General features: G+C 39.2%; 1 protein-coding gene across 1 annotated transcript in view; it reads left to right on the plus strand.

Moving 5' to 3' along the window:
- The first annotated feature begins 5,906 nt into the window (after positions 1–5,906).
- Positions 5,907–27,172, plus strand: part of LOC122794933 (adhesion G protein-coupled receptor F5-like) — a 187,805-nt gene continuing 166,539 nt past the window's right edge. The window contains exon 1 of the mRNA XM_044063528.1: positions 5,907–6,182. Within this exon, the coding sequence (XP_043919463.1) occupies positions 5,907–6,182 (276 nt within the window). The remainder of the gene's footprint in view (positions 6,183–27,172) is intronic.

Below are 27,172 nucleotides of genomic sequence, written 5' to 3' on the forward strand. Positions count from 1 at the left end.
ATTTTAGAGTGATCAGAGAGGAATCTGGCATGCGTATGAGTTGTTACTTTCATGTTAAAGAATATTTCTGAGATCAGAAAAAAATTAATCCTTGCCACATTTTGTGACATGGTGAGTAGAAGGTGAAACTTTCTGTGTTACTGTCCCCTCCAGTGTAATTGAAAGGATCAAATAATTTGAAGTTATGTTTGAGTTCTTTGATTGCTAGTGTGGCTTGTTTGTTGTATGTTTTGTTGGGATTAGACCTATCCTTATCTGGATTTTGATATGTATTCCAATCCCCACCATTAATTATGAGGGTTGCTTTTATAATTTGATAGTAAAGAGTATAATGACATGATAAATTGTTGTTGGTTATTGCATAGAGAATATATATTAAGCACTAGTACTGGTTTTGGTATAGCTGGGTTGGTATAGACTATATAATGCAATCTACCCTCCTAATCCATGTCAGTTTTTATTATATTGCCTTGAAAATCTTGTTTAATTAGTATTGCAACACCTGCAGTATTTGTTTTTCCTTCTGATGCTGATTTGTCTTATCCATTTTTTGTTTTCTATGTTTGACCATTATTCTTTTGTAAGATGGGATTCTTGTATTAAAATTATTTTGGTTTTGGTTTTAAATACAAGATGCAAAAATAGATTTATCTTGTTCTTCATTTGTAGACCTTTAACATTCCATGATTGTAGTTCCCACATTTATCTTGTTGGTGTCCTTAACCTTCTGAAACATTTGTGTATAGTGTATGTGTGAATGAGTTTGTAAGCTTGTTTTACATAATTTTGTGAATGGCACCTAACTATTCCCATCCCAACCCATTGCTTAGTCATTACTCCCATGGACCAAGAATAGAATGGGGAAAGAAGGAGGTTTCCCATTATGTGTAATGAAAAGTTTACTTCATTCAGAGTGTTTTTTGTGCGGTTCCCCTTAATATTGCTAATAACACCAAAGTAGAGAAAGTCTAACATTTTTGTTCTTAAAATAGTACTTCATAAACCTTTTCCTAGTCTCTTCATCTTAAGTATTCATATTAATATTAATACTCAAAACAGTTTAGTGATACATGTATAAAATACACCTTTTAGACCTCTATGTATAAACCTAGTGTTTATGGAGCAAAGAAAAAGGATGAAAGGAATCAAACTTTTAACATTTTAGCAGTACAATAAGTTGTTATATCAACACATTATTCTAGTAGGTTTCACATAGTTTACTATTTGTTTAGTAACTGAATTATTTTCAGTTACTCGGTGGGTTAACCTGTAATAATAACATTTATCACAATTATAACCCAACAGTAGAACTCTTAAGGCATCATTAACACAAACAATATTAAGGTCAGATTACTTTCTGTTCATTTCACATTGTGATACCATAGGCAGATCTGATAATGGCCAGTGCACCATTTCAGCTAAATATACAATACAGCAAGTCTAAAGGGAAGTCTGGCTAGTGTCTCCAGCAATAATATGAACATTAGATAACACATTTTGTATAGCAGCAGCAAAAAAAAAAAAAAAAAACACACACACACTGGTTGTAAATCATATTTACAGAGGTATCAGCTATTAATGGTTATCGGGTAAACTCTCTCACTGACTATTGTAGCTGTACAGGACTGACAGTTTGACAGATCAGCCTCCCTGACGTGTCTTATTTTTAGCATTATAATACAGAAAGTAGAACAAAGACATCACACAGCAAGGCAATAAATATTTAAAGTATTAAGCTATGTAAAGTATTAAAGTATTTATGATAAAATAGAAACATCCTTTTACTTCACAGATATAGATTCATTTCTGATTCTTGTTTCCCAAGCAGCAAAGCTGCTAACTTTAAGGTGTCCTGAATTATAATTACAAAATATGTTTGAATAATATTGAAATATTCAGTACCTTATAGTATACAAAAAGCCTGGATATTATATCCGATCAGCTTGTTTCTAAAAAAGCTTCTCAACAGATGCAGTGTTCTTTTTTTTTTTGCTTTGTAGGGGGAACAGGAAGTGATGGAAAGTTCCTGCAAGGTGGTATCCTTTAATCCAGTCCCACTGGTGACCAAAAACCCCATTTCTGTTCTTGTGACAGAGATTTGAGTTCCCTACTCACCTCATGGATGGCTGCAACTGTTTAAGGGCCTAGAGAAGCAGGAACCAGCTTAATTTGGATGTTCCCGGACTAAAACAGCTTCAGAATAGAAGGAAATGCCCTCAAAGTTCATTTTTCTGGTGATCTTTCTTCATTTTGAATCTAGGGAGGGGATTTCTTTGAAAACTTCCTGGAAGGTTTCTTTAGCCTCTTTTGGATTGTCAGCCTTGTAATTTACATCTTGGACTTGGAATTGAAGTGAGTTTGGATATTTCATTTGGAACTTAATATTTTTTTCTATTACGTATTTGCAGAATGGTGAAAGCTGCTGTCTAGTTTGTCTTATTTGAATGGGAAGGTCCTGTGCAAAGAAGATTTTGTTGTTATTCCAGGTAAGAGAGCCTTTCTTTTTTGCAGCAAATAGTATTTTTGAAGCATCCTGGTAATTTAGAAGTTTGATGTAAACAGGTCTAGGTTTGTTTGTTGTTTGAGATTCTCTTAGGGCACTGTGGGCTCTCTCTATTATTATGTGTTATGAATCTCCAGATTCCTCCAGATGTAATTGTAGTATTTTTTGAATGGTCATTATCAAGATGTTGTGTGTAATAGTTTCTGGGATTCTTCTGATAATTATGTTGTTTTTTCTTGAGCGTGCTTCAAGGTCTATTAGTTTGGCTTGTGTCAGTTAAATTTCCTTTTGGTTAGAGACAGTTTTTTGTTGCACCATATCTATTTTTATTTCATTTTCCATAGTTTTAGATTCTGTTTTTTCCATTCTGGTCAGAATTTGGTTGATGGATTCTTTGAATATTTTGAATTCCAGGGAAAGATCTTGAAATGCTTGCTGTATGGGAAGTAAAGCATTTTTAATGTCTTCAAGATTAGCTGGCTGATCTGTTTTATTCTTATTCTGAGTTTTTTGATTTTCCAGTTGTTTTGTGGTCTTCTGTCTTTTAGTTGTAGTATCTTTTTCAGGTGAAGCTAGAACTGAATATTTAGTCTTTGTTGTAGATATTTCCATGGTGTTTTCTTCCTCTGACACTTTGTATTTGGGAAGAACTGCGGTGGTGGTGCTGCGGTAGCGTTGTCACCTCATAGCAAGATGTTGTCCCGTTCGATTCTCAGCTAGAGCGTCTTCTGTGTGGAGGCATACGTGAATGGGGCATGCCTTCGTTGAAGGTTGTGCGCCAGGGCTGGTAACCCGGTATGTAAAAATCCACTACCAATCATTAGCGGACCAGAGTTCTGCTGTGGCGACCCCTAACTGAGAAAAGCCAAAAGACACAAACAAACAAGAGAGATTCAGCGTCTCGGCCGGGCCTCAGCACCATGTAGCATCAGTTTTATTGTAGAGCTGACTTAATATTTCCATATTTTCTGTTTCTTTCTTCTTCTTTTTGACTTCTTTTGTTGTTAATGTGTCTCTTAGATGTATTCCTTGTATTAATTTTCTTATTTGTTCCTCTGGATTAGCTGAGGTGAGGTTTTATTTCGGGTATTTTCAGAGATCTAGGCACAGCAATGCTTACAGAACAGCAGGCAGCTTTGTCCCAAAGTGTGGGGCAATTTAATAGTTCCTTTGCGTGCAAAAGTACATGAGGTAGCATTTTTCATTTTAACAAAGAGTCATTTTGTGACATTATATTTGAGACTGTTGTTTTTTCAATGGAAAATTTTCTTTGAGAATATAAAAAAAAGAAAGACTGTAACCCATGGAAACTTTATATGATAAAAGCATTTAACAGGGAAACATAAAAGAAGATTTGTGTACAGCTTTGAACAGTTGTAGAAAGAAAGACTTTGAAAAGGCATTTGAAGCTTGCAAACAGTTGTAGAAAGAAAGACTTTGAAAAGGCATTTGAATCTTTATGTAAAGAAGTACTGGATATTGCAAATGTTCTTGACCAAAGGGGTTTTTGGACTGGTGGCTGGGATTGCAATATTCTGTTAAAAATAGAATGAGAAACAATTATACATATAGCAAGCACGATAAATGTGGAGGGGAATAGGGGTGTTGTAAAATACTGTGGACAACCCAAAACATGTTTCTCTTGTAGAAAAGAAGGACATTTGATAAGTAACTGTGACTAAACAAAATGTTATATTTGTGGGGAAATGAGACATGATGCAAAAAAATGCGAATTGAAATGTTATAAATGTAATAAAATTGGACATTTATGGATGGATTGCAAAAATGAAAATAACAGTAAGGTATAAGAAAAAGAAAGGGAAGAAAATGAACAAAGAGAAGACATTTTAGAAGTAGTAGAAATAGAAGGAAAATTAGACGAGAAAAAATAATAAAGAGGACATAGAAGAAGGTTCTGAAATAAGTGATGAAGAAGGCATAAAGTGGGAAGGGGTAAAAGGATAAAAAAAGAATTCTATTGGTAAAATGGTAAAAAGACAGAAAAAGAAAATGTTAATGGATAACTACAGAAGAAAAAAGAAAGGAAATGGATGAAAAAGAATATCTACAGATAAGTTTGGGGCTTTGTATAATGATAAGGTATTTGACTAAGAGACAGAAGGTACATGGTTTGATTTTCAGCTTTGGAAAAGAAATTGGTGAGGCTTCAGATGGTCTATTGGGAAGGCTGGCCTAGTAACCAGCTAAGTGCTTTCTGTAAACATAGATAGTATTAAGAATATAGTAAGAAGAATAGGAATTTTGGAGAGGTGTAATTCATATGATGTAGATGTAATTATATTAGAAGACACAATATTTTTATCAAATGAAGAGATTACAAACAGTTAAACTATGGGGAAGAAAGATAATCTGGAATATAGGAAATGACAGATGTTGTGAAATAGCTGTATTCTTTAGAAATATAGGAAAGATATTCAATGTAACTTTAGGAAAAATGGGCAGATTAACCATTGTGGATTTAAAATGGAAAGAACAATTAGATAGAATTATAACAATATATGCTTATGCTAACTATAAAGAAATGGAAAGTTTATTTCATCAGATTTTAGACTATGCAGTGATAAATAGGAATATTATATTAACGGGAAACTTTAATTGTGATTTAAGAGGCAAGCATAAAAAGAAAGGCAATTATATAAGAAAAATGTTAGAGGTTATAAGATGTGGTAAGTTAGAATGCTGGGGCAAAAATTCATGGACTTACAAAAGAGGTATGTTTAGAAATGAAATAGATTATTTTATAGTATCAAAAGGTTTAGTCATAGGAGAAGGGAAGGTAGTTGAAACAGGATTTTCTGATTGTCTTGCAATATGGCGAGATATAAAAGAAAACAAGGAGTATATAACATAAGGCAAAAGAATAAAAAGGATTAATGACAAAGCATGGAATGAAGAAGGAAAGAAATTAGTAATACAGTTATGGAAAGATATTACCATGAGAGTATTTTATAGAAATTGATCTGAATGGTGGATGATATTTAAGGAAAAATATAAGAAATGTTTTTACAGTGGCAATACGATGTGACAAAGTAGAGAAAGAAAAATATAAAAGAATATATAACAATGCATGGGAAGATTTAGAACATAATGACAGAAAGTAATAAATAAAAAAAATGCAAGAACTGTTATATAAGCTTTAAAGAAACCAGTCTAACTAACACAGCTAAAGGCATAAAATGTAATAACCTTCAAAATAACAAGCAGAGTTAAAAAGATTAGCACTTCCACAGTTGCGCGCTTCTTCAGATCTATACACATTATGAAAAACAATTAATTTTTAAAAGAACTTGCAGCAAATCAAACTGCAGAAGCAATTAGAGTTAATGAGGCAACCTCTAAAAATGGACATATTTTTATATGGCTGTGAACCAATAAAGCTGAGATGCCTGTTGCCAGGTTAATTGATGATGCCGGTCTGGCTGTTAATGAAGGGGATGGAAATGTTTTTAACGATGCAACTTCACAAAGTGATGGGGATAAAGCCATGTCTATTAATTGTAGCTATCAGAAGGTGTCTGTTTCTACTACGTATCCAGAAGGAGGTGCTAGACATAAAACTCAAAATAACAACACTGTTGCATCCTCTCTGGTTTTTCCTGAGCTACCAGTCTCAGTGAAGTTATTGCAAGTGTCAGCAAGAGGATGCTGTATGAACAGGGTATGGAAAAGACACAAGGTTTCAGCAGAATTGAATCCATCTGTGAGGAATGAGATGACATGGAATCTGAATCATTAGCTGTTAATCTTTCTTTAGTCGCTCTCACTGAACAGCAAATATCTGTATTAAAAAAGGGGCTGTCCTTTATTCCAGCGACACCTTCTGAGGTTAGTGATGTTATTTTAAATTGAAGTCTGTGAAAATGGTGTATTCAAGGAAATGAACAACGGGCATATGCAGAGGTTCTATAATTTAACACAAGGTGAGTGGCATGCATTTAAAGAATTGCACAGGAGAATCCAAATACATCTATTCATCCCGCAGACAAAGGAGGAGTCATTGTAATTATGGACAGGGATAGTAATATAGATAGGATGGAAGTTATGCTTAATGATTGTCAAACCTATGTGAAAATTACAAAGGTTGCTGTTAATAAAATGATTAGGCAGATGCATGATAAAGTGCATGATTTTCTTATGATGAGAATGCTGACTCATGAGATCTATGATTTTTTAGTTGTAACCAATCCTTTAATTATGGCAAACTAAGCATATGAATGATCTACCAATGTGACCAATTCTATCAGGTTGTGGATGGCTGACTGAACCACTTTCCATTTTTGTGGAGCATAAGTTTAAACCTGCAGTAGAGATGGTGCCTATGGCACATAAAGATACCAGACATTTTCTAAGGATGTTCAGGGAAAGTGCTGAGAGACTTGAATTTACTGCTGGTTTGCATTTGGTTAGTTTTGATGTATGTACACTTTTTACCGTAATTCCAAATGAATTCATCATTGAGTTTATTAAGGACTAATAGAAATTATGATAATGAGCAGATCATCTTTATTGCTATGCTATTAGAATATATTCTTGAGAATAATGTTTTTATTTTTAATGATGTGTTTTATCTGCAGCAGATAGAGGTTGCAATGGGGACATCCTTTGCTAACAATTATGCTAACATTGTGATGGCTAACTGGAAGGCAAGACATGTCTTGGGGGGGGTCTATATCATATATTTGAAATTCCAAAATATCGAACACCGTAAGTTCAAACTTGGAATTTTGAATTATTATAACATTGAATGCTCAGAATAACGAATTTTTCCCCGGGGGAAAAAAAATTGCTGTTCCGAGAAACATACACACAACACAAGCACACCAAAATAAATAAACCACACACATACAGTTAACAAAACCCAACCCTACACTAAACCATAAATACATTACTAACTATCCACTTACCTTAACCCGCACCCTAACCCTAAGGTCCATAACTATTGCACACATACCCTATGAAGATATACACAAACTAATTAATACACACACGTACAGTTAACAAAACCCAACCCTATACTACACCATACATACATTACTAACTATCCACTTACCTTAACCCACACCCTAACCCTAAGGTCCGTAACTCTCGCACCACAGTGGAGGAAATAGCGAATCCACGGAACAGTCCACCGAAATCTTGCCCTAGGTAAGATTTTGATGTTCCAAGGCTTCGCTATTTTCATCCTTCAATGTAGTGGGTTCAGTATTATAACATTCAAAGTTTTACATCTTCCATGTTATAATATAGACCCGTCTTGGGCAATCATGACTATATTGCTCATGTGAAGTTTAATAAGCACTTTGTGGATGACATTTGTATATTATGTGATGGAACTGCTGAGTTATTGGAATGCTTTGTTGACCGGCTAGAAAGTTATTGTTCTTATTTTAAATTTACTGTGAAATATTCAATGCAGAGCATTTATTTTTTGGATGTTCACATTAGTATTAGTGAGAGAGGCTTAATGGAAACCTCCCTATATAGGAAAGTGTATCGGAAGAATAATTTACTCTGTCGATCCAGTATGCATCCACCCCATATTTATAAGAATGTCATTAAGGGCCAGTTCCTGAGAATGTCTAGATTACATACAATGCATAATTTTTTAACAGCTGCTAATCAATTGAGTAAAGAGTTTATGGAAAGAGGTTATCATTAGGATGAAGTAAAATGTTTTTCACTTGAAGTTGGTAAGTTTAGACTGGATGTGGGTAAATCCTATTTTGTAAAAGGAACGCAAACTGGCATTGACTTACCTCTCAACAGTGATTTCAATAAAAATAAAAATAGAAATAGAGCAGCCCTTACTTACAGTAGTGATGTGGGAGTTGGATGTGATATTGTCAACAAGAATTGGGCAGTTTTGTTGTCTGATGAAAATACCAGGACTATAGTGGGAGATAAACCCAGTTTTACCTTTAAAAATAGTTTCTCACTGAAAAGGCAATTATATCATGGACCTAGAAAGAGAAATAAGAGATCAGACAGGGTTGGCATGTTTCCTTGCAGGACATGTAAAGTATGGAGTTTTATTTCTACCTCCAATTTGTTTATACATCCGATATCTAAATGCTATGTTGATTGTAAGACCAGGAATTTGATTTATTTAGCATACTGCAACTTATGCAATAGTTTTTATGTGGGTAAAATGAATAGGCTGTTGAAAAGGTATATTTTACAGCACTTAAGTGACACCTGGAATGCTAATGTTCATAATTTTTTTTTTTAATTTCTCCAAATATTTTGGGTTTCTAATACCATGATGGGAATGGACCCCATTCTTAAGTCAAAGTATGACTAAAGTTCATGAAATTAGTATTGTTTCAATCTTTAATGTCAGCCAAAAGTGATCTTCGCAGCACCTGCAATGTGCCCAGTTATGACTCCTTCTGCAATATGTATGGGGCTATATGTATAGGTGACATATCTAAATACAATTATAGATTATTTTTTATAAGACCAATTGCTCCTACTACTATTGGAACTGTCTGGGTATCTTTCTTCTACATTGCTTTCATTTCTACCTAAAAATTCTGATATTTTATGACTCTCCCCCTGATTCAGCAAGCTCTGCACAGTGTGCAGGAATAGTGCAAGCTTCTGGAGGCAATATGGCCACCATGTGATCCAGGAATAAGCTCCAGGGATGTGTATGAGCACTCCTGCACCATTCCTGCATGGACACATCCCCTGTATGCAAATTACCCCATTTGCAGGTGCAAACCATGCAAATGAGGTGAATTTTTGATCCAGGAAGCTGTCAGCAGTCCGTGCAGGACTAGTGTAGTGTGCAGAAATGTACTCGGTTAGTAACCGAGTACATTTCTGCAAACTATGAAACAGAGCCATGACAGCTCCAAAGAAAGGATGTATAGTATGTGTAAAGCATGCCAATGGCCAAATATATGGCCATTTGGCATGAAAAACAGTTGCCAAAATAAAAAAAAATAATAACTTTTATTTTTTTTAGCCGATGAACGCCATCCCTTCTGAACAGGTGAACATCTTTTGTGGTGATGCTGTCAGGACAGATTGTAGATCCACCGACCCTGTGTATCAAGCCATGCATGAACCCATTCTGTAAACGTCTGGCCTTGTTCTCTGCCCATTGACAGTTTGCTGTTTTCCACATCTGTCGAGGAATTATGTCAGACCACACAAAATGACAATGTGGCCACCACGACTGCAGGTGTTCACAAATTTACTCTGATCTGAAACCACAGCCTTCCGAGTGGTTAACTGATGACATCATTCCTTCCAATGTGCAGCACAAGGATGTCGGGCTCAGGGTAGATGGAACACTTCTCTTCCAACAACTGCAGTACTCTGCTCCAATGCATACCTCTTCTTGCAATCCAGTATACCTTCAGACTGGATGGGGAGAAGCTCAAGTTGTACTGGTTTTCAGTTATGGAGGCATGGTTGACAGCCCAGTGAATGTAGGAATGGCCACATACCCACACTCTTAGTTGTTGTTCTCCTGCTCATGAAGCCATGTCAGTGTCAGAAGGTGGACGAACCTGCACAGGAAAGAAAATGCAAACAGATTACTACTAATGTCTGACAGATCTATTGGAAAAGTACATATATAGGTATATCATAATGCATTACCTGGTTATACCATCCAAATCTTCACTTCTATCCACAGGGGCATTATTCTTTTCATAAGGTACATAAGTGGTGATGATGCTGCAGACGTACATACCTACCACCCGTGAAAACACAAAATTACACCCAACGACTGACAAGGGGGCACAGAAAGGGCACATGTAAAGATAAAAAGCAGGGTAAGGACTGCCACTCCACTAATATGCCTAGGACAGGCACGGGACTTCAGGCTGTGGACATCTGAAGCATCCCATACCTGTGCTGGCTACCCACTCAGACTGCTGGTAGCAGCAACGACTCCTGATGGCATGCAGTGCCAGCACTCTGCCTTACCTCTGCCTTTTCCATTTACATGAGTCCTTTCGGCAGTGGTCATAAGGACTCAAAGGGGGGAGCTAATGTAAAGGGTCTTGCCTTGACCTACATACATTTACTACACCTGAAGGGATGGAGACTGAGTGGAGAGCTCACCCAAGACAACATGTGAAAAGACTAAGAGTGCCCCAGGCAACATGTGAAAAGACTGACTGCCCCAGACAACATGTGAAAAGACTAAGACTGCCCCAGGCAACATGTGAAAAGACTAAGACTGCCCCAGGCAACATGTGAAAGGACTAAGACTGCCCCAGGCAACATGTGAAAAGACTAAGACTGCCCGCCCCAGGCAACATGTGAAAGGACTAAGACTGCCCCAGGCAACATGTGAAAAGACTAAGACTGCCCCAGGCAACATGTGAAAAGACTAAGACTGCCCCAGGCAACATGTGAAAAGACTAAGACTGCCCCAGGCTTTGTCTTTTTGCACGTGTCCTTTTCCGGAGGGAAACACTGCATCACAGTGGCAGCCCTGAGGCCATACTTACCTAAGACAGCAGCACTATGGGACTGAACTGAAGAGTCTCCAAGTTCCCAACTGCAATCCAGGTCAATCACAAGATCTATGGATGGCTGGGTATGCCCCCCGTGATGCACCCACCTACACAAGAGCAGTTGGCACAAATCTCTGAAGAGGAACCTTCCTGACCTTAGTGCATAAGGGCTTGGCCAGTACCTGACAAGGGGGCACAGAAAGGACACATATAAATCCCTTCTAAATGAACTACAGACAATGTATGCAGATGCATCACCCTATCTCCCAAGAGACGCCACTGCCATAATGATATTCATGTGTATATGTGTATATGTGCAAGTACATTATGTACATACATAAATATCGATATACACACATATATGCACAGATATCTCTTTCTCTCTCTCTCTCTCTCTATATATATATATATATATATATATATATATATATATATATATATATGTATATCCAAAATGAGCTGTGCAGAAACATGGAGACACTGCAAATAAAACCAAAAACAATTTATTGTAGTTGTAAGCATTTTCACATCCTTCGGTGGTTCATCAGACAATATTACACAATTTATTTTTATTTATTTATTTAATGTGGTTTTACTTGTGCAATATTGTCTGATGAAGCACCGAAGGGTGTGAAAGTGCTTACAACTACAATAAATAGTTTTTGGTTTTATTTGCCAGTGTCTCCGTGTTTCTGCACAGCTCATTTTGGGTTTTCCATTTTTTTTGTTTATTACTGTGCAGTTCATCACTGGGTACTTTCTTTCTTTGGATATATATATATATATATATATATATATATATATATATATATATATATATATATATATATATATATATATATACACAGAAAAAAAGCATCAGACGTTTTGGAGGATAGCTAGTTGATGAAGAATGGAGGGGGTGGCTTGCAATGACTACAAATAGAGAAAAAACACAATCTGGCTTGTGCATTTGTCAAAGTGATAACGACTTCTACTTATGTGAGTAACAGTGATAGCAGCTGAGACTTTTACCAGAAAAGTGATAATAACTCACTGCTGTATTGTAACTGTACTTATTGCTAATGTGATAATGACCTTCCTTTCAGTACTGCAAAGTTATGCATGCTCAGACAAAGGTGATAATTGCTGCACATAACCTGTTGACTAGGCATTCATTATGTTACCTTGTGCAGCTGTTGTGTAACACAGACTCATTATCATTAAGGAGAACACCTGAGCAATTCAGTAAAATAGTATAACACTTACATATTACTGAGCCCTTCCTCCCACCTAAATTCCACACATGACTGACAAAGCCAGGAAAATTTCACAAAAAATATGGTAGCCCCATGCTGGCAGTTGTCAACAATTGATAACTTTTGTCTCACTCATGCAAGTACTAATCACAAATAGAATAATACAAGCAGAAATGATTTCTTGTCTGCTTATTTTACATTACACTATTAATTAGTCAGTGGTGTATCTGATGTCTTAGCTGTTGGCATATTACACTATAATTACATATCTGTGCTGTATTCTAAGTAATGTCACCATATGTAATTTTCATACTTAATTTCTATGTTTCCCTAGTAACCAATCCAGTTGATTGCATTGTGTATGCACAAGCACCAAAATGGCACAATAAACTATTTTTCCCAGTGGTCACTTCAGCAGTCAGATCATGTATGCACATGCACTTCCCTGATACACAATGAATTATTTCCCCAAGCAACATCCTCATTAGTATGTCCAGGTATACATGCACCTAAATACGTTTCACCAAACAAGCCTTCAGTAACTAGTATGCACTACCACCAGCATGAACACTTCACCCAAGCAACCCCTTCTGTAGAATGTTGAGGAATGCACAATCATGGAACTTAAATGCTTACTCAAACGAAATGCGTGTAACATATCCTAGTATGCACTACCACCAGCATGAACACTTCACCCAAGCAACCCCTTCTGTAGAATGTTGAGGAATGCACAATCATGGAACTTAAATGCTTACTCAAACGAAATGCGTGTAACATATCCTAGTATGCACTACCACCAGCATGAACACTTCACCCAAGCAACCCCTTCTGTAGAATGTTGAGGAATGCACAATCATGGAACTTAAATGCTTACTCAAACGAAATGCGTGTAACATTTCCTAGTATGCACTACCACCAGCATGAACACTTCACCCAAGCAACCCCTTCTGTAGAATGTTGAGGAATGCACAATCATGGAACTTAAACGCTTACTCAAACGAAATGCGTGTAACATATCCTAGTATGCCTACCACCAGCATGAACACTTCACCCAAGCAACCCCTTCTGTAGAATGTTGAGGAATGCACAATCATGGAACTTAAACGCTTACTCAAACGAAATGCGTGTAACATATCCTAGTATGCACTACCACCAGCATGAACACTTCACCCAAGCAACCCCTTCTGTAGAATGTTGAGGAATGCACAATCATAGAACTTAAATGCTTACTCAAACGAAATGCGTGTAACATATCCTAGTATGCACTACCACCAGCATGAACACTTCACCCAAGCAACCCCTTCTGTAGAATGTTGAGGAATGCACAATCATAGAACTTAAATGCTTACTCAAACGAAATGCGTGTAACATTTCCTAGTATGTCTTCTTCTTCTTTCGGCTGCTCCCATTAGGGGTCGCCACAGCAAATCAACTGTTTCCATTTCCTCTTGTATGTACAACCACCAAATGAAGCATTCACCCAAGTGATCCCTTCAATATAATGTATGCACAGGCACCAGAATGAAAGATTTTTCCCTAAACAACCATTCAGTAAAATTTCCTGCTATGTACAAGCACCAACAGGAAAATCATCAACCAAAGTATAATTTCTCTTGGACACTTGAAAGGTATGTGCAGTCATCAGTAAAATTTATGTTGGTGTGGGGTTTCTTCAGGTGCTCTGGTTTCCTTCCCTCCTCTGAAAAAAAAAATGTACAGCTTGGCCTGGCAACTCCAAACTGTCTATGTACATTGCATTTTCCCTGTAGCCGTTCAGTGGCTAAGAAAGATTAATTTACTTACCTGGTTAACAAAGCCCAAAGGTATGGATGTGGTTAGAAAATAAATTAAATAAAAGATGATCCTGAGCAGCTCTCATTTATTCAATAAGATTCTGGATTCTCTGAAGAAATAAACCTTAGGAATGTGACATATTATTCAGGTCAATAAAATAAAATCCAAAATGCAGCTAAATTAATGAATGCTCTTTACAGAATGCATGATTTGAATTACCTGGCATACCTCTTAGCAAAAAAAAAAAATCTATACAAAGCCAAAAATAATGTGGGGGGGGGGAAGCCCCAGAAATAGGGACAAATTTTAAATATTGCTCTCATAAGCTTAGAATGTGCCCAACAACAAGAAACAAGAACTCCTGAAAGAACGGACTGTACACGATAGGAGAGCTGGAAAACTCAAATTTAATCACCCAAATACGATACAAATTATAAAAATCCAAATAATGGTAAGCGCTTTCGGCAGATTCAAATAACCCGCCTTCATCAGACAACCACGAGATGACAAGGAAATCTCTTATACTATACATTTAAAATGAATCAACCTATCAAATTAAAGTGCATTACTAAATTAGACAGAAGTCCATAGCAACCTTAAGAGGCATAAAACCCAATTAAGGGTTATGAAGAAAAAATGCAAATACTAAATAAACAATCATTAAAAAGAAGAATTAAAAAGTAATGTAGCTAGCAAATGCACATACTGCAACATATCAGTTGTATGAAAGCTAGTCAATTGACTAGTAAGGCTCTAAAATTGCGCTACACTTTAAAAAAATATATTTATAAGTCCCGCTTTAATAAGCGTTGTCGGTATGAATATTCCGAATTTTTGAGAACAATAACAATCCCACCTCTGCTAAAATACAACAGCTTGGATAAATAGCTTAACTCACAAATGAATGTTACTTAGATTAGTAAATAGCAGGGATACACATCTAAATAAAACGTGCCCTAATCAAAACAGAGCTAAAATCTGCAATAATACAGGATCGGGCGTACATGTTGAAAAGCTGGAAAACAATCAGCCCTAACCATTATGGGCAGCAGTAGTGTTAAATAGCTAACCTGTACAATAGGAATCTGTACATAAGTCAAAAACAAAGCAAGGCTAGCTAATGTGCGTATCAAGTAGATGTTATATTCAATAATTAAACCAAGCCTCTTCGGAACCTATTACATGTACAAATAATGACAGTAGAAAACGAGGGAAGGGCATAAAAGTGTCAGGTGGCAAAATCATCATCATAACAAATACAATGGTAGATTGTTACAACTGTCTACGCTCAAAGCGATGAGCGACTAAAGCCCAAAAAAATCCAAATCTACTAGTTTATAGAAATGAAACATTATGTCTATCTATTATAGGATAACCATTTTAAAACACATTTAATAGATAATCCTTCGGTAATACCTGGGAATATGTGAGCCCTAGTCATAATCTGCCATAGCAATTCGTCAATTTCCAAATGAATTTGCCATGGTCCACCCCTTAAATCCATTTCTCTATGTTGTAATACAAAAAATTGGAATGCATGGCCTGTAAATTCAAGGCAGTGTCTGGCTAGAGCATTATTGAGATCTGTTTTTGTGATTGCATACTGATGTTCGTAAATTCTGTTTTTTAGCTTTCTCTCGGTTTTACCGATGTAGAAAGCATTGCAGAAATTACAAAGTGCAACATATATAACTGCCTTAGACTCACAGGTGTAATGTCCAGTAGACTTGTACTCCTTGCCATTGATGTTACATGCATTTGCTACTCTAATATGTTTACATTGGGAGCATGCACCACATCTAAACATGCCTTTAGATCTGTTACATTTAAGGAAGGATTTTCTTTCAAAAATACTTTTCATGTTTTCCCCCCTCCTGTATGTGATTTTTGGGTAGTCACCTAGAAGGTTCCAAAGGGACCTATCCTGCTTAATGATTTCCCAATTTTTATTTATGACTTCTTTGATTTTTGAGGAGTCTAGGGAAAAAGTCTGTATAAAACTGATGTTAAACTTGTTGGTATCATTAAGCTTAGGAATATTACAAGTTTGGGGTGGTATGGAATCATTAGGAGGCTGCAAGTTGTTGTTAATGTGGCCCGAAAGTAGGGGAAAAAAGTGGCCTGACACGTTTGTTGGTAACCTCTATGAGTACTTTAGAAACTAAAGGCCGTGGGTAACCTCGTAAAATAAACATATCGGCAAGGCTGTTACATTCCAAAATGAAGTCAACTGAATCGCTGACCATACGGGCTGCTCTAACCAACTGCCCCTTGATAACGGATTTCTTTTGGTGGTAGGGATGATTGCTGGAGAAGTGTAGAAATGCATTGGAGTATGTTGGTTTCCTATATATTCTACTTTTCAGCCTTTGGTTGACTTTATCCTTGATTAACAGTATGTCAAGGTAGTTAATCTGTGAATCATCTATTTTATATGTGTTAAAATGTGTTTTAAAATGGTTATCCTATAATAGATAGACATAATGTTTCATTCCTATAAACTAGTAGATTTGGATTTTTTTGGGCTTTAGTCGCTCATCGCTTTGAGCGTAGACAGTTGTAACAATCTACCATTGTATTTGTTATGATGATGATTTTGCCACCTGACACTTTTATGCCCTTCCCTCGTTTTCTACTGTCATTATTTGTACATGTAATAGGTTCCGAAGAGGCTTGGTTTAATTATTGAATATAACATCTACTTGATGCGCACATTAGCTAGCCTTGCTTTGTTTTTGACTTATGTACAGATTCCTATTGTACAGGTTAGCTATTTAACACTACTGCTGCCCATAATGGTTAGGGCTGATTGTTTTCCAGCTTTTCAACATGTACGCCCGATCCTGTATTATTGCAGATTTTAGCTCTGTTTTGATTAGGGCACGTTTTATTTAGATGTGTATCCCTGCTATTTACTAATCTAAGTAACATTCATTTGTGAGTTAAGCTATTTATCCAAGCTGTTGTATTTTAGCAGAGGTGGGATTGTTATTGTTCTCAAAAATTCGGAATATTCATACCGACAACGCTTATTAAAGCGGGACTTATAAATATATTTTTTTAAAGTGTAGCGCAATTTTAGAGCCTTACTAGTCAATTGACTAGCTTTCATACAACTGATATGTTGCAGTATGTGCATTTGCTAGCTACATTACTTTTTAATTCTTCTTTTTAATGATTGTTTATTTAGTATTTGCATTTTTTTCTTCGTAACCCTTAATTGGGTTTTATGCCTCTTAAGGTTGCTATGGACTTCTGTCTAATTTAGTAATGCACTTTAATGTGATAGGTTGATTCATTTTAAATGTATAGTATAAGAGATTTCCTTGTCATCTCGTGGTTGTCTGATGAAGGCGGGTCATTTGAATCTGCCGAAAGCGCTTACCATTATTTGGATTTTTATCATTTGTATCGTATTTGGGTGATTAAATTTGAGTTTTCCAGCTCTCCTATCGTGTACAGTCCGTTCTTTCAGGAAAGCTTAGAATGTGACTAGAGTAAAAGGTATTGTGTTAGCCTGCATTTTCTGAAGGATGTGAAGATCGAAGCTCAAATGCCTGTCATTATTTAGTGACTTCACTTCTCACGGATTTGCCACAAAAATCCAGAAAACCACACATTTTATGAGGAACAGACTAAGACTAAGAGGCAAAAATCAGGACATTCTGTGAAAGTCTGGACAGTTGAGCGGTATGATTGATTTGTTGCAAGGTCTCTATTGTTAACAAGCTTCCTGAACTATGCTTTCAGACCATGAAACTTTCAACATGACTTTTGACAGGGAAGGAATGAATATTGTTCTTAAATGTTATTTTATTTTGAAGTGTTACAAGGGAGTAGCCCAAAACAGGCGCACACATACATGCCCAGGCTGACACAGTCTCTCTCTCTCTGCTTTTTTTTTTTCTGAATTCCCCACCCCCACTGCTTCCAACACTGTATTAGTCTCACTGCTATTTTTCTGCTATGTTAATCCATATATCGGACAAGTTGCCTCCTCTTTCCCACAAATGCTGCAACCCCCGATCATGACAGTTAATACCTCCAACAGAGTGTATATTACCAGAAAAAAAAAAAGACAACAAACCTAACTACACTGTACTGGTAGCAAAACTACACTTTTACTGTGAAGTACATGGAATAAACTTTTTAAGTTTCAGTAATAAATCGCATACTGAAAACACCAAGCAAAATGAAAAATTACTTACATTTCTACAAAATCTTTTGAACGCAGTTTAAAAAACATCAACTACTTATTGAGCGAAACTCAAAGCCTGACTTTGGACACATTATGTAGGGCAGTGGGGCACCTAGAACATGCTTGTGCAGTACTGATACTTTTTAGTCTAAACAAGTATTACGACTTCACCTCAGCTCAAAATACAAGACACAACTTAATCAAGAGCCGGAGATATGCTAAAGTAATGATGTGACAGAGTCCATTATTTGCCACTGTGATGAGATGCTTAAACTGCGTTATAACAGTGTTATGGAAACCCTTGCATATCAGTCAAGTAAATATCACTGGGGAGATACAGCAGCTAAGCTAAAATCGCAAATCCTACTTTTCTATAAAATGATGGCAGTCTAAATTGACAGTACACAATACAGCTTCCACCCCCCCCCCCCAAAACAATATATCTGCCTTAAAATTCAAAGCCAAAGCCATTACTTTAAAACAACAACGTGCCTCCAACAATCAAGGACTACTGTCAGCTTAGAAAAAAATACCTAATTGCTCCTAGTACACAGAATGGCATTTCCGTCTCCCTCCCCCACCCAGGCCAGCAGAGCAATAGCACAATAAGTAATACTTTACCATTTCAATGTACTCGACCTTATTGTAAAGCATCTCACATAACTCCATACTGAAATATTTCCCTTTATAAGATGTCAGAAGCTACAGCAGATGCCTGTCAAACCTCACACTTGCAGAAAACCATACTAACACTTCCGTGAATAAAGATAATGTCCGCCTAGCTGGCAGACACAGTTAGTTCACCCCAGTTGTATCGACCTTTGAAATTCCACAAAGAAAAATAAAGAACTTCCAAAGTTGAAACAAGGACATTTGTTTTTGCTTGTATTTCTTGGTGTCCTTGCAGTATAAGCACCCATGTAGCAGAAAGTGTTACTATTTCTGCGCAAGGCATGTCACTTGGTTCAACTACATTTTTTTCTAATGAACTCCAATTAGAAGCAGTTTGAATGCTGCCATGCAAGCATCCCTCGTTTACAGAAGTCTGTAACACAGCTTATTCCCTGCAAAGAATAAAAAGGCACAGGAAAATAAAAAATAAAATAAAAAATAAAAAAAAGAATAAAAAGGCACAGGAAAATAAAAGTCATAATAGCTTTCCAATAAACTTTCGACCTTGAGCACAGACCTTGGATTGTTGATCATGGCTTCCAGTTTCCTTTGCCGATTTTATTTAAAAAATCCTATGTAAGCTATATCTAACTCCACTGTGAAAATAATGTTGAGAAGGTAGTTATCAAAGTTCAGGTACATTTTCAATTTAATTTTCATCAGTGGAGTTAAGCTGTGCTTGTAAACATAGTCGCGCTGACAGACGGCACTCTGGTGTAATGCACAAGAATAGCTCTGGCCTCAGTGAGTGCTCGGATGTAACCATAGATGTGTCCTGTGATGGTACTCAGGGTTAATGAGTTAAGTGTAGGGCAGCAGAGCACAAATGGGATTGGGCTGAAAAAAAAAAACTGAAATAAGAATTTTAACCAAAATCACTATTTTGCAATTATACTTACTGGCCAGCAGAAGACAACATGGCCAGTGAATAGTGGTTGCTAAGGGGGAAGGCTCAGTGTGGGACTTGTAACTATACATTTGCAGGCAATCCTATGCAAATGAAGGGAATGATAATGAATCCCAGAATTCCCCTCAATGCTAGCCAGCACCCAACCATGTAAGTGCAGGAATAACATGGTGCAAGCCTAAGATTTAGCTGATATCATAGGGGTGTGTGTCAGGCATACTGTAAGCTTATTGGAGACCTGTGGCTTGGGTTTGCCCTTAGCTTAGCAGAGCTAAGCAAGGGGGTGTGTCTGAGGCTGCCTAGCACTCTTTACATTACCTAAGCGGGTGTGCGTGCCGTGCACTGGGTTTTTAAGAAAAAAATAAATAAATAAACCAGGAAATAGCATCTCTGTGCACATCTGAGCACTGTGTTTGTGTGGCGCGCTCCCGGGCTTAAACCGGAAGGCAATGGGAAGGGAACACAGCAGTCAGAAAGTAATCAAGGAGAACTAGCATAGCTGGCATGTAAATGTATCAGAATCAGCCAATTACACAGGCAGCAGTCCAGCCCAGCACACTACTATAAAGTATGCAAACACCTTTCCCTCTGGTTTTTCCCACATACTCTACACCACCGGTGTACACAAGCAGGGAAATTTTAACAAACAAAATCAACAAAATGATAGGTGCTGCAGCAGCTATCATACATCAACATGTTGAAGAGGCTGAGGGTGGCAAGAATGAGAATGCTGTCGACCAACCCACAGTGAGGAGACAGAGAAGAGTGTACAGACTCAGGGTGACCTACCAGGGGCTACATGAGATGGAGATAGTGGAGAGCTATAGGGTGGACAGGGACTTCGTACAGCAAATTGTTGAGCTGTGCTCGCCACACCCGACACACAGAACTAACAGAGGGGAACCCATCCCAGTGGATACCAAGGTATGTGTAGGCCTAAGAATACTAACCACAGCTACCTTCCAAAGGCCAAATGGGGATATCATAGGGATCTCACAGCCATCAACATCCAGGGTACTCCACCAGTTCCTGGATGCCATTTCAGCACATGCCGGTGAGCACGTATATTTCCCCAACACCTGTGAGGTGTTGGCCAGCAATATGCATCTCTTAAACCAAATAGCAGAATACCCTGAGGTAGTGGGTGCTATAGACTGCACGCACATACACATCAAAGCACCACCCGTTGAGTGGGATAGGGTTTACATCGACCACAAGGGCTTCCCCTCCATCAACTGCCAGGTCGTGTGTGCTGCCCAAGGCATTATAATGAATGTGTGTGCTGGCTGCCTAAAAGCTGTCAAGACTCCCACATCTGGCATCTGACACAGCTGTACCAGAGATTTGCCAATGGGGACATCCCTTATGGTCACCTATTGGGAGATGCTGGTTATGCACTGGAGCCGTGACTGATGACACCCATCAGAAATGCACACACACCCAAACAAGAACTCCATAATGAGGCACACATGCAGACCAGAATTACAATAGAGCATGTGCTTGGGATGCTGAAGTCACGGTTTCAGTGCCTGAATACATCCGGTGGAGCCTTGCACTATTCACCAGCTACAAGTATCCAAATTGTCATTGTATGTGCCATGCTACACAATATGAGCCTGCGGAAACAGCTGTCACAGGAACAGCACGAGGCAGGGCCACACAGCCCCCCCACCATTGCCAAGGCCTGCACAGGCACAGAGTGACTCAGAGGAGGAACAACCTGAGCCTTCTCCAGTAGGCAGAAGAAGGCATGCCCAGTATGCCCTGGCCTTGGCAAAGAGGCAACACATAGCACATACACAGACACAGTAGGGATCCAGGGAATTACACCTCTCTCTGACACACATACAGTAAAAGGGATGCCAAACATGACACTACCTGTGCTTAACCATGCAAAGGGAGTGTACCATGTGCCTCCAACATTGTCAGCCCTCCATCACCATCCTCAATACTGGCACAGCCACAAGGTAAGTCACTCTTCCTACCAATTGCCATAAGGAGTAGTATGTGTTGTTACTTGTATCCATGGTATGGATGTGAGCACGCAAGGGAATCAGCTGGCTGAATGGGATGGGATACCAGCAGATAGTAGACACCTATAGTGGCAGCATGAGATCTGTAACAAATACTGGTGTCAATACAAGGTGACAAAACTCACTGCAGGAAATGTGCTGGGCCACATGTGTGTCCATATGACACACACATGCCAGTCAGGGAGCCTCACATACCCAACCACAGTCTCAGCCAACAGAACAGGTGTAGACAAACACAAACAAAGGCTGTACTAAGGCCTCTGATTGATGGTTATAGGTAACACCCCCCCAGGCCTACACAGACAGACTACAACAGGTCAGGCAGTGGGATGTTAGTTCTGAAGGGTAAGAAGTCAGAACCTGAAATGTAGGTCAATCAAACCTAAGCCGTGTAGTACACTGATATGCATCTAGTCAGCATGATAGGTTAGAATACAGAATGAAATGGAGTACCTGACATACCAGTACAGTCATAGCAAATGTGTACAAGTGTCAGGTGTGCCCCCCAATCCTATGTAGAAATGTAGTAACAGTCCAGTGTGCCCCCAATCCTATGTAGTAACAGTCAGGTGTGCCCCCCACAATCTTATGTAGAAATATGGTAACAGTCAGGTGAACCCCAAATCCTATGTAGACACATAGTAACAGTCAGGTGTGCCCCCCACAATCCTATGTAGAAATGTAGTAACAGTCAGGTGTGCCCCCCAATCCTATGTAGACACGTATTAACACTCAGGTGTGCCCCCTCCACAATCCTATGTAGAAATGTAGTAACAGTCAGGTGTGCCCCCCCAATCCTATGTAGACATGTAGTAACAGTCAGGTGTGCCCCCCCCCCACAATCTTATGTAGAAATGTAGTAACAGTCAGGTGTACCCCCCAATCCTATGTAGAAATGTAGTAACAGTCAGGTGTACCCCCCAATCCTATGTAGACATGTAGTAACAGTCAGGTGTGCCTCCCCCACAATCTTATGTAGAAATGTAGTAGCAGTCAGGTGTACCCCCCCAATCCTATGTAGAAATGTAGTAACGTATGTGTAGGTATAATAACAGTGGAGCACAGATTACCTGAGCTGACCAAGGTAGCAGGATAGATTGTAGCATGCGCATTATATGCAGGTCTGCATGTGTCAGGATGGTGTGTGTTGTATATTGTGTGAGAGTGGTCAGTATGAATGCAAGGTGAGGTTTGTCCTGGTGACCATTGCCCAGTACTGCCAATGACAGGGCCAAGTTCTCACAACTGCAGTGCCAAACACAATGCTTCCCAGTATAACACATTCCAGCGGTAAGCCATAGTAAATGTTTGGAAGTAATATGTGTCACCATCTGAAAGATGGACATGGCATGAATGTCGTCCCAGATATACAAGCAGTACACAGGGGGAAGTACCCCAGACAGATAGTGTATAATATGTAACTGTCAAATGGACACACCCGTGGAATTGTACATACAGGTTTGCAACATATGATCTGGGATTGTAGTAGGGAATACAGATGTCATCTGGCCAAACACTGGCAGAGCACAAAGATCACAGGAATGATGTATTGAGAAACAGCTGATGTCCCTGCACAAGCCAGCATAAGTGGAATGCCCCATGCATATCTGTGAGTCAGATGCAAGTAGTGTCCATAGCACACATGCACCCAGCTCACACCACCCTGAGGTACCTCTCCTGTCTTATCCCTGCTGTTGGGAATGAGTACAATATGACCCCCACCTGTGTATGGCAATAGAGAAAGAATGCAGCATGCAGAGCAGGTGTCCCATGCAGGTGAGTCCCTGGCTGTAAGCAGCACCCTGCCAGCATCCACACCACTGGATCAATACTGATAGAAAGTATTGGCATGAACACCTTGAGCACCTACCCTGTCACCCCAGGGGAATATAGTGTATCGCAGTGTGGGACTGTAGGAATGACAGAATGCAACGGCCTGCTACAGCTGGTCTGCATCACTACCAAATGGCCTATGGTCCTCTGACAAAGGCCTGTGTCTCACCCGTACTACCAATGTATGTTATGTCATGGACTCCCAAATGACAACATAACACAGTCCACAGAACCCATCTGCAAGGCCATGTGGACAAATCACAGTAACATGGCCACTATGTTGTACTGCATGAAATGTGAACCAACACCAAATTACTGCTGTGATGAGGTGATAACTATAGGGAGCATATCAGATAATGTTTGCATAATGTATGGAAGAGGATAGAATACTAGAGGGGGGTGGGAGCATGGGCAGCATGGAATGTGTGAACTCCAAAACTCAACCATGTGCACATACTATCCCTGGTTGCAAGCACAAGAATGGGTAGCTACAAACCTGCTTGTAAACCACAATGTGTAGGGGTAATGTCCATAATTATGACCCCGCCTCTGGGTAACCTGTATAAATCTTTACAGCTGTGAGGTATGACCAGAGCAGGATATGGCCATACTGTCACGTTGATGGATGTACAAGCATGGTACCCTCTGCCACCACTGTACCAAGGTGCTGAACCATTTACACAGACCCAACAGCAAGTGTTTGCAGCTTCCCCTCCAGAATAGCATGAGTGTGCAAGAATATGTAGGCTGCTGACCACAATACTAGACACAGCTGCATTCACCCTGTGTTCCCCAGGACATCATTGCAAACAAATATGTCTACCTGACAGTACTTGATGACATAAAACATCACAGTGTATAACAATACATATGTCTGAATATCTCTGCTAACACCAGGTACATGGAGCAGAAGAAGCACAGACACAATTACCTACGGTAACCCACTATCCTTTGCCCATTTTGACCCCATATTGTCATCTGATCTACAGATATCCTGCAGAAAATTTTGCTAGCTGTATGTGTAGAACACAAAACTCTGCACTGGAGTACAATCTACCTGGAATGGATTCACACATTCAGTACAGAAGGTCATACTGAGTATGCTCACACACATAAAGAAATGAAGCCCATGTCTGGCAACAACGGTGGACCAGACATATCTGACAGTCACAGATGTTAGTGCATACACTCCTCAGTATGCACCAGTCATGCTTTGCACACACATTGGATAGGAATACTCACATATATCCAAGGACAACACACTATAATAGGCCAGACGTACACATACATAGATGTGTGGAAGAGAGTGACAGTGACAAAGAGCCTTCCATCATGAGGCCTGTCCCACCCAGCACACATCCAATTGGCTAAAACAACATGATGTGCAAATGTTAATCACCATAGACATTTGCCTCTGGAATTCCTCAGCACTATAGTGTCTGTGGTGCTAGTGCTAACTGTGCAACATGACTGTACAAGTCAGTAGTCATCTAGCAGTTGTATACACGTACCTGTGGAATATAAACCTGTGTGTGCCTGATTGTGGTGTGTCTGTCTCTAGGTGAATGGGTTATGGCCCATGCACACACACTGCCCTCCCCATTGCTCTACTGTGGCAAGCCTGCTGATGTCATTCACTTTGAAATACACCTTTGAAGAAGGAGTAGGCCAGTAATCTCTGTGGCATGTGCTATAACTGCATAATGCTGTAGTGTGATGTACTAGTTAGGTAGAAATTCCAATCCCAGACATGGCAACTGTGAGACTTGGTGTGTGTGTCTGTGTTTGTCATTCATATCCCCTATGGAGGTAGCTGTGAGTGTGTAACAACTGGACTCATTGTGGAGCGGGTTTTGCAAATTTCTTATATGGTTGGCCTATTATATGTCACAATGTTCACCTTGCAAGGATAACAGATGTCAAACAGCAGAGAGGCTGGGGTTGACAATCCATACCCCTACATGTGACATCAAGGTCTGGCAAACAATTTTGGCAACCCTTGTATTACCCAGAGAACACTCTCAACCCATGTCTCATACACAAACACACTTGACTAGGCAACAACCAATTTGTTGGTAGTTCCCTGCATATTACCCACAGGTAGTAACCATGGTATGATTGCAGTGGACTACCGAGGGCATGGCACTCTGTCCCATCACTACAATAGGCACATAATTGCATACAGTGCTCCTTCACTATGTTCCCCACTATTCACCTGCAATAACTGTAGTGTCATCAAATGTAACCCTCAAAGGACATGCCATGCATTAAACACATGCCCTGTATGGACAGATGCCACTGACACCAGAGAATACCCGTATCATGCTGTCAGTGTAGGTGCAATGTCAACCTCGTATCCATTGCCAGTTCCCACCACATGTGGCCAGGAATGGCACATCTGATGATAAAAATTTGTGTACACAACATGCCCCAGACACCCCAGGTACACTTCCACATGCCACAGAACATGCATGTGGGACATGTGCACATCCCACACACCATCCATGTCATGGACTATAGAACACATACATGGCAAGCATTGCACAGCACTGGCCACCAACAATAGTAACCCAGATGAATGGATAGTGAATACAATACCCACCTGTGTGGGTCACTCCAGACACTACACCCATGAGCCACACTGCAGACCATTTTCATGTGGCCTGATGCCAAGGTATACACTTTACTTAGCCTTGCACAGCCTTCTGGCACAGTCAACCACTACACACCTGTAAAGCAATGCACCCATGCATGTCAGTACTGGCAATGTGTGTGTGTGTGTGTGTGTGTGTGTGTGTGTGTGTGTGTGTGTGTGTGTGTGTGTGTGTGTGCGTGAGAGACATATAATGATTTTGACCCCATTTACACTCACTACACCTCCCATTGGCTTACTGAAGCATGCCTTCTGATGTCAGACACCTTCACATACCCTTTGCCCATATATCATTCTGATAACACCTGTGGTACATGTGATACCTGCATATTACTATATTGTGGCAAACTAGCTAGCTAGGAAGTCTACTCCTGACCCTGCCAAATGTGTTAATGTGTGTGAGTTCCTGAGAGAGTGTGGCTGTGTCAATGTTGACACCTGTTCATGTGGACAGGCACGTGTACTACACCTACCTTATCCCTCCTATATCACTGTTGCAGATGTCATTCACCATGATATATACCTTTGCACAGCTTCCCAACATGTAAGCTTTGTGGTGCATGCAATAACTGCATAGACATGTGATAGCAATAAATAGGCAGGGGTTTGAAACCCTGTACTTGTAAGTGTGTGACACAAACATGCTTAAGTTTTACTCTCCCACCCCCTCCCTTTCTTACTTTGTCTCTATCTGTCTCTCTCACTCCCTCTCTGGTGGATGTGGAGAAGTGCACCTGCTTTGATTAGGCAGCAGCTTGTATTTTTTAAGTGATGCTCATGATCAGCTGATGGCCGCTGCATGACTTGCAGGCCCCCACTTGCTGATTGCATGTGGAACAGCTG

The sequence above is a fragment of the Protopterus annectens genome, chromosome 2.part1, assembly GCF_019279795.1.
Source record: "Protopterus annectens isolate FY-2018-M chromosome 2.part1, PAN1.0, whole genome shotgun sequence".
NCBI classification, from domain to species: Eukaryota; Metazoa; Chordata; order Ceratodontiformes; family Protopteridae; genus Protopterus; species Protopterus annectens.